The 9,788-nt window shown below is 42.2% G+C and overlaps 1 protein-coding gene across 1 annotated transcript; it reads right to left on the reverse strand.

The window, feature by feature from the left end:
* Nucleotides 1–679: 679 nt before the first annotated feature.
* On the reverse strand, nt 680–8,999 carry LOC148003485 (disks large homolog 5-like). The gene is made up of 5 exons (XM_087568861.1): nt 8,826–8,999; nt 7,936–8,095; nt 6,476–6,607; nt 5,624–5,807; nt 680–1,470 (listed from the first exon to the last, which is right to left on the reverse strand). Exons 1-5 carry the CDS (start codon nt 8,953–8,955, stop codon nt 1,465–1,467), a joined length of 612 nt encoding a protein of 203 aa, XP_087424987.1. The 5' UTR covers nt 8,956–8,999; the 3' UTR covers nt 680–1,464.
* Nucleotides 9,000–9,788: the final 789 nt, after the last annotated feature.

Raw genomic sequence — 9,788 nt, forward strand, 5'->3', positions numbered from 1 at the left:
TCCAACTAAAAATCAACAACAACAAAATGGTATTTTGAGCTTCGAATCAAAAAAAGCCACAGTCAGGAAACAGAGAATTGTATGCCTATGGTTTTCTTCAAATATGCTCAGGGCCCAGGTAGGTCCTGTGCCCAGGCTGAACCAAGCAGGTTCCTGCCAGTGACTCCTCCTCTATTCCTCTTTCCAGAGGCATCATGCAGATTAATATTGGGCCAGAGATGTGGGCAGAGCTGGTCAGAAGTGGCTTTCTGTCCTGTGGTCTCAGGATAATCTGCATTCCTGGGTGTTCAGCATTTTCTGCCCCAGGATTTGGGTGCAGGATTCCCGATGGCTTTAAACTCCCTTATACCATGTTTATATGTCCTGGGAGGTGTTACAGAAAAATTAATGTTTATCCTACTAATTTGGTCAAAACTCTCATCGACAGAGTATAATTTAGAGGTATCTATATATTTGACAGCAAGCATACACAGTGGGTAATATATGCATGATTAAGGTGAAATTCAGAGTTGGAAACACAGTGCACAGTGACTGTATAAATGCCTGTGAATCTCAGTCTGACTGGGAAGTGATTTGATGCCCAGTCCCCAAGAGAAAGCAGAGATCCATCCCTCCCTGATCGCTGTGGGACTTCAGATGTTGACACTAATGATCAATGAAGAAGGTTCTTAAGAGTGAAGAGTTTGAGATTACTCCTTTATTGGCCAGAATACATCCAATTTACTTGATAGTAACCAGATGCAGGTAGTCAATATATACAGTCTATATCCTTATCAAAATAGAAAAGCAAATGAACAAAACAACAACAGATAAATAACAAATCTTCAAATGAATAGAAGGAAAACCAAATAACCAAAACAATTAAAAATTAACCAAACTTTAAATAGAGGAATTGCACTAAGCATTTTTTGCTGCTCCTTTTGCAGAATAGACTTATAGCCTGTGGCTTGCCTTGGAGACATAGTAGACAAGCAGTTAGTGATGGTAATAATCTTTTCAAGGGGAGTGGAAGTAGGTCTGTTTTGTTGGAGTGGGGGTATTAAGGAAAAAGCCATCCAACACTGAGTATAAATGATATTACAGACTTTGTCACAAAGTCTTTCCAATGTTGTGAACTGATCTCCATGAAACTCTTCTGGATGACCCATCAGGACAAGTAAAAATTTACACGTGCACAGTATTTCTGGATGACCAGCAGCTCTTGATTGATGTGCATCAGCACTTCTCTGAGTCCCTCAAAAAGTGTACACTTGCTGGAGAGAGGCGAGGTGAAAGTAAGGCCTATTCAATCCAAAGAAGTCAAACTAAAGGAGGAAAATGCAGTCCACAATTGCTATGGACATTACAGATGAGATGCAATAGTGGTGTATTTGCTGTGCACACTTAGTTCTCCTCCTGTAGTTCTTCTCTCCAAGGGAGATCTTGTCCTGGACTGTGTCATGTTCGAGTTTCTGCTGGAGAATTTCAGACCTAACAGAGCAAGGGAATAAAGATTTAGTGAGTGGTTGTCAATTCAGCTCTCCCTCTTACATCAGCTCTATTCAGTTGGATAATCCAGCATGACCTGTCAGCTGAGGTCAGTCCCTGCATCCCCAAGTGACATAGAGTACCTGCGCTTGGATTTATATCTCAGCTTTTAACACTGCTAGAATTTGAACTGTGGACTATGCACTGTACTGGGATTAAGAGAAAAATGAGCATTTTTTCCCACTGGTCCAGGTATATGACATTGAATATTAACATTGTAGCTATGTCTGAATCTGAGTTCAAGAGAGGTTTGAGCAACCTAGAATACCATGTGGATTCCTTCTGGAGAACATGCCCAGAATTGAGGTGAAATTTCTGATTATGTCAGCACTGAAGGAACCCGTCTAGTTTACATTTGTAACCACGGAATCTGCAAATACACAGAGAAGCCATCTCACAACAAATCCATGGGAATTGCATAGATCCTGTAATCACTGAGAATGTGCTCCATGCAAATCCTCCCAGCGTACACATGGACATTAAAGGTGATTGTGATGTAGAAACAGAACAGCACCCCTGTAAGTCTATGGCTAGTGTAAGGCAATTTGTGAGAGGACAGAAGAGAAAATGTCCTCAGATATTTCCGGAGAGATCACAGGAAGAAAGGAGTAGAACATACCAAGAAATACAGAGGATCATATATATTGTTTCATGGGCAAAATTCACATGAACTGTACCAGAACAATACTCTGAGTAGCTCCTTAGCTGCCTGAGGCTGAAATCCAGGTGGGGTGGTCATCCACCCAAAAAGGGTATTTATATAGGGAAGGATATTCAAATGGCCTCTTCCAGCCTATGTTCCTACCTGAACATTAATGCTTAATGTAAAGATTCCCCAGGATTCGCTGGAGGCATAAAAACAAATGTTGAGTGGGATATGTACATAGTGGCCAGACCTATAGACAGCTCAGTCAGTGATGTGCTGTCCTCCCATAAACCGTCATAGACTCAGGGTTCTTTCCCCATTAACAATCTGGCTTAGCAAGTCCCAAAGGCTGTGTAGAGCTGTCTTGTTGCTCAGCAAAGGATCATATGTTGGTGGTGGACTAGACTCTTGTTCTTGTTCACTGTTTCAGACTTTCTCCAAAGTGTGCAACTTCTTCTAATAGGAGTTGTCTTTACCATAGCCTGAGTGACTTCATGCCCAAAGCTAGAATCATAGGAAATCTCCATAACCAGGATCCAAATCAACAAATTTTCTCCCCGTAATGTGATTGTTCCACAGATAATTTGAATAAGTAAGTAAAAGCTTGCATGGATTATCTCACACTGAATCAGAATCTAGGGAAGGGCTCCATCGTATGGTACACTTTTACTCCTTGGCTGATGGACTTCTGGATAGATTCTCCTTCAAGGTTACTCTGGGACCACTACAACATTGATGCTCCTTAGTTGCAATGGCAATACCTACTCCTTGTTGTGGAATCACTGGGTTAACTAAAACTTCTGTTCCACTTTCTGAACATGGCTTCTCATAGGGCTACCTGTTCTTACACGGTCAGACCCATTTGAAGCTCAAAATTTCTCCTGACTCCATTGAGGCTGAAATTAACTGAGAGAAAATGATGTTGATCGACAGCACTTGCAGAATGCTACACAGATAACATAGAGGAGCGCTTTGGATTATCTGTGCACCTAAAGGGGTTCCTGAAACTGCCCTGTTCTTGCACCACAGCATAGCTATGGGACTTTTTCTGGATGACGATACAATTCCAAGCAACTCAAATTCTCAATGAATAAAATCCAAGCCAAACTCCTAGGGGAAGTTGTAGTGTGCCAAGGTAGCTCGAAAGAAATGGTAGCAGGCAATGTGGAAAGCAATCTTGGAGAAGACACAGTGAGTGTCATAACCTTCCAGTGGGCTTTCACAATTCACAAAGAACAGAGAAGCAACATAAACTCATGGATTTTATAGAGAAGCCTTGCCCTTACCTCCCAGTACTCCATTCCTTTGATGTGCTCCAAAGGATTTCAATGCAGATCAGTAGTTTTGCCCCTAATCACTTGAAAATCTAACTTTACAGGTGTTTTTGTGTCCTCTTTTTGGGGGTTGCATTTCTAAAGGATTGTAGTGTCCTGTTTCTACACCATAACATAAAGGGACCTGCTAGCTCTAGGCCTGCACCATTTGTTATCCCTGTGAAACAGGACTCACTTGAACATATTTCAATTCCTCCCCCAGACTTCACAAGATAATTCTGTTCTGAAATTTTTGGAAATAGAATAAATTAGTAATTTAAGAGTCCTTTTGCTGTACAGAGCTAGATGGAGATGCCAAATGACTGGGCCGCTCTATTTCATGTTTCATGGATGTAAAGTGAACGCTTAGAGTACTTTTCTCATGAAACTTGGAAATAGAGGGAAACACACCTTCACTACTGCAAACACAAACACACACACACACAAATATACCCACACACACACCACACACACACACACACAAACACACACACAAACACAGACACACAGATACACACTCCCATGCACAAATGAAAACTTTGTTCTTATGCAGCACATTTCCTGTTGAGTGAGGAATTAGTGGGAACAATGCTGTGTACAAGTCTCTTAGACTCAAGCAAGATGTGCTGCCCTGGCCTGTACTCATTTCCACTTCAGGAAACCTTTCTATGCAGATACTTGCTGGTCCGACAAGTAAGTTACATGTTCTGCACAGATAGCCTAAACAACACAACATCAAATCCCCAAGAGAGAGATTGGAAAAGACTAGGAAAAGACTCCATCAAGCTCTATGCTGACTCATCATAGGCCCCTCACTAAAACTACCCTGTTTCCTTCGTAGAAGACTTTGGAAGCATCAGAGAAGACAGTAACTCACGGTCAGTTACCAGGAACATTTCATCACATTAGAGTTCCTGTGTTATTAAAACAACCTCAGTGTCAGTCAGAAAAAGGCTAAATAAATAACATACAGTGAATTTTCTGAAATGCAGCACTGTGTACAATATTGAGAGGGAATCTATCCTGAAAGAATGCAGTGCCCATGATATAGTCAGCAAAGCAATGTCAGCAGAGGGTTGCACTCTAGGATTCCATGCAAGATCATGGTGAAGCCAATAAGACAATCCAGAATCTTCCCGGGGGATAACTCTGTTCAGGTAAAGTGAAGAAATCTAATCCTTATTTTTAAAATAGCTGAATGGTTTAAGAATGTGTTGAGACAAATAAGAGAGGGGGCTCCACTTGGAACTGGACGAATGATGCAAAGACTGCTGGCCAGCACAAAACAGGAAGCTTCATGTTTGTTGAGAGACCTAGGCTTAAAGGACTAAGTTAGATAATGACTGGACAAAAAACTGCATGTCATGAACTGGCCTCCCCACATGCTCCCTAAGATGCAGGTCAGCACAGCAATGCACCTTTCTTGGTGATAATTGGGGGTACATACGGATAACTTTGTTCTTGAAGCCTCAAGTCTCTCATGCCAACCCTAAGACTTTGAGAAACCTTTTCCACATCCTTGCTCTTCTAACCAGCTTCAGGTTGTAAGGCCCAGTTATGAACTCTCCAGGAGAACTCAAATAAGACAGGACTGACATGCTGATACACAGGCTCTGTAGTTACCCAAGATCTATGAAGCATGAAGACACCATCTTCATATACAGGGACATGAGGGGAGGAAGAACAAAAGCCACCACAAATGACAATGAGAACCATTTCTTTGGCATTTCCAGCAGGCTCTCCTCCTTGAAAACTACTTACTTCCTGAGTCTCACACCATCCCTGAAAAGAAAATGAGCTCCAGGCTTTTGCTTTATCCCTCAAAGCCCTGTTCTAGTCTAAAGAGGGACTCACACATAGCACCCTCCATACATAATGGCATGTAGTGTTGTGCTGTGTGATCAACCTATCTCCCTTAATAAACTGCAGATTCTCGAAGAGCAGGAGCATTTGCTTTCCAAACATGCAGTTTCTTGTAAAGGGGCTATCTCCACAGAAAGCCTTGTAAACCATCACATGAATGAACACTTGGATGAGACCTAGGACAGGACATGGATCAGTCAATAGACAGTTACATTGGTTTGTCTATGGTTATGGTAAGACCTGAGGACAACCTGACCCTGAGCCCTAACCCTACCTGCTGTTGCTTGGCTCTGGGGTCACAGATGTTCATTCCGGCCTCTTCACAGAACCTCTTTGTCTCCACAGAGGATGCTGGCAGTTCAGTCTGCTCCACCAGCAGTTCTCTCTTCTCATTCAGCAAAATCTGTATATTGTTCTTCAATTGAGTTTGTTCCCGTAGGAGCTGGGATTGCCTGATGCTGAACCACAAACAAAAAATGGTAAATCCCAGGCAGCTTCTATTTGCCTGTCACTCCTGCAAGTCCAATCATCCCTTCAAGGGTTCTCATCCTCAGAAATCCCCAGAATAGAGCCACACTATACAAGTTAGCACCAATTAGAGGAGGTCAAATCCAGAATCCACATTCCACATGAATCAAAGTACTTCTGAAAATCCTGACACTAAGACGGTTTATATAAATCAAGGAAGAAGAGATGGTCCATAAGGGAGCTCGTATGTCCATGGTATGGTGAAACCATCTTCACGTTGTGGGGAAAGCCCCTCTGAGGGGTAGTTGATGACCCAATAGCTGTACAATCTTTCCATGTGTTTCTCATGGATCACAGATCTTTAAATCTCCTGTCAGAGTCCTAGAGATTCAGAATTGATTGATATTCCCATCATGGTGCAAACCTTTTCTATCTAGAGGATCTTTAACGGGGAAAATAACAATTGGAGGGTCTTCGACACCCTTCACATGTACGACAACTGAGTCCAAGAGCTACAAATCCAAGACTCTTGCCAGGAGGCAGCCTTCTTGTTAAGAGTCAGACACTACAGAACCAGAGCCCTGACATTTGTTAAAGTCATACAGGACAGAAGCATTCCCTGCCTAGTGCTGGGTTCTCATCTCTGTCAGCGACTCACCGGTAGGAACTGTTCACTTGTATGAGCTCCTTGTACCTCTCCATGGCATCACTTATTGAGTTGGTCATCATTTGCATAGCCATCATTCTCATCTCATGTTCGGATTGAAGGACTGGCAATTCGACGTGCAGCCTGGGTTAGGTCATGGCCAAAGGAACAAATAATGTTTTGAACTCACGATTTCAGAATTAGGTGAAATGTAAATAAAAATGTATAATAAAAAATTTCAAATTCAAGGAATGGTGGAAGGGAAGAAAATGGCAAAGTCAAAAACCAGACCAAAACCCAACAGTGAGACTCAATCCACAGAAAATATTTCTCTGTAAATAAGCAACATTTTTTTTGAAATAAGGACTCCTTGGAATCCTGAGAGATATGGTTCTGCAAAGACTCACTATATAGGAGGGGGCAGAGCCTGAGAGCTGCCTGTTTGGTAATAACACTGTCAAGACCACAGTGACCATTTCTAGGTCACAATAAACAATCCCTGGATAGTTAAAAAAATAAAAAACTAAAGACCAAAGCAGGTGAAACAAATTAGGTGAAATCAGACTGTTCTCTCGATTACTTAAACTCAGTATGTACCACATACTTGCTCCTTCAAAGTATTTGTACTGGTTAAGTTTATTATCCTGGGCACAGGACAACAGAGTCACAGTACCAGTTGGAGGGACCTGACCTTCAAGAGCTGGCCAGGTGAGCATGATGGAATTGACTAGTTCAGGAAGAAGATTCCTCCAGTCTGTGCCACAGCTTTGGGCCCAAGAGAAAGCTGTGATGACATTTCTCTTGTTTTGAAAGCAGGTATACTCAATCCTTTGTTTCTATCGTTACATGAATTCCCAGAGGGCATAACTAAGTTTGACAGGGAAGAGGATTTATAGCACCTCCTCCCCTCGGGAGAGTCCTGGGTGCCACCAAGGTATACAGAAGGAGCAAAGTGCTCTTTTGATCAGTGTGGGCCTCCACCTACTCATCACTTTCATGACCTGCAGACTATTGATCAAACAAATCCTCAGACCCCATCAAAGGTCCCAGACGTCCTGATCCTGAGTAAAACACCACATATACTTCCACATACATACATAGCAACCCATATCCAAACACATTTAGAATGCCAACTACATCCATGGAGGTGCCATAGAATCAGAGTATAATGAACAAATTCAGAGGAAAGAGTGATGACGTGCAGGCATTTCATTCACACACACAGTTGCAGCAACTGTGACCAGGTCCTTCCAGCTGATGACAGAACCAACGCTAATCCAAGAGGCTCAGGGTCAAGTACAAAAGAGGTTGACCCTAAACACACAGCACCTAGCTTATCTCACAAGCAAATGCCTGCCAAATCTCCTTAAAATCCAGGATGAGAGGTGAAACTTTCTCGTGCTATGAGTAAATCTTGAGGTAGCAGAGAGAAAGCACAAGACAGTGAACAGGTTACTGGGCATAATGACTACCTGTGGTCCCACTCATCATAGATATAAAGATCCAGGATTTGATAAAGTTCATCCCTCTCGAATTGACACTTCTGGATTTCAAATTTGAGTTCCTCCAGTTCCTTTAGACACTCCTCTTGCTTACTGATGACATTTTGGGATGATGCCTTCCTACCAAAACCTGTAGACAGACAAACCCAAGTGAAATTGCATATTTGATGGCCCATGGGCAGAAAAGAACATTCTGAATCCGAAAAGGAGGTTGAGGAAGGGGAAATGGTAGAGACTGGGTGAATCCCTGAAAGAGCAGAAAAGCTTTCTTAAAGGTTGATTCTTAAGCTATGTCCCTCTTCCCAACCTCTAATGCCATACACGTGCCACACTCACTATTAAACAACCCCTGGCACTGAAAGTTATAATATGACTGAGACATAAACATCTGCGACAATGTTATCTTACATCAGATGTGGTGCAGATAATCCTGGAGTTCATAATGACTTCATTATGCTTACCACCATCAAGCTCTAACCAAGTGTGGTCCAGCCCAAAGTGTCTGAGAACTCAATTCATGACTAGGGGTGCATCCTTCCTTGTTCTCGCCATCAGAGACTTATGTAACCTACAGTAATCTAGAGGATGAAGTGCTTCAACTCCCAAACATGGATGGTCACATTGTTAATCTCACAGTGCCTCCTCCTGCCAATCGTTGACACTCACATTTAAAAAGCTTCAAGAAAAGACACTGAAGTCTTAAAACTTTATGGCTTTCTCTCAAATTAAAGATCAGGAACTCCTGACTCTTGGTTTGCCTTTGAAAAATCCCAAGGCTCCTGCTTTTAAGGCCTAGTCTTAGAAGGCACATCTCAAACCTACCTCCTTGAGGATGTTCCCCAACTCCGCCCAGGACTCACCAAGCCTTCCCCAGAATGATTTCCTCCTTCCTGTGTCACTAGAGAGGGGGTCAGCTTCTCTCTGACCTGGTGTGATCTCTCCTTGATCAACACTTTCCTTCCGAAATAGCCTGAGCAGCTGGCGAAACATGCCTGCTTGTGAACCCAAAGGGAATTGAAGTAATATCCCAAAGGCAGTTGGTGTCACCACAACACTGGTGACATCACAGAAGATTCTAGGGATCTCTTAGATACAATAGAGTGTCCAGTGAACGGCTTACTGGTGATGTCACTGGAAAGTTCTATGGCCTACCTACTAACCAGCTTTCCCCACACTGATGAATTTATGTGGGGACCCTTTCCTCCAGTCTCCCATGTGTCACTGGGAATACCATTTGGCAACCTCTATTTCAAAGCTAGATATGTCTCTCTGCTTCATTAGAAGTCAACAATGCTTTTGATGGGGAGGGTTGCTTACAACCCTGAATTGGAGAACAGATTTTTCTTAGCACCCAAATCTCTAGGGACCAAGGAAGAGGGAGATTTTTCTTAAAAGTAAATCAACTACTTGAGACAATGCATGTGACACACATTTCCATTCCTAAGCTTTTCCCTTTTTCTGGAGGCCAATATATTTCTTCTATACCTCTGAGTGTATAAAACCTGGAAATATTTGCTTACTGTGCAGTCCTTGACAGCCAACATTGTTTCCATTTACATATCCATGTATTTCACAAAATCAATGGTCTATAATCCTATTTTTTTTGCAATAAAAACTCCTTTTCCTTGGGAACATAGGGATCAACTACAGGGCATATATAAAATAATAAATTTCTCTTTCTTTTATATATTATGTAGGACATCCTCCCTTTCTCAAATATAACAAGACAATTAAATTGGACATCAGTGAGCAAATGTCAACCTGGACCTTGTGTTACTAAATTGTAACTACATAGCCATCACTTCTCCAATATCATTCTTCCT

Source organism: Rattus norvegicus, chromosome 9 (assembly GCF_021556685.1).
Source record: "Rattus norvegicus strain SHRSP/BbbUtx chromosome 9, alternate assembly SHRSP_T2T, whole genome shotgun sequence".
NCBI classification, from domain to species: Eukaryota; Metazoa; Chordata; class Mammalia; order Rodentia; family Muridae; genus Rattus; species Rattus norvegicus.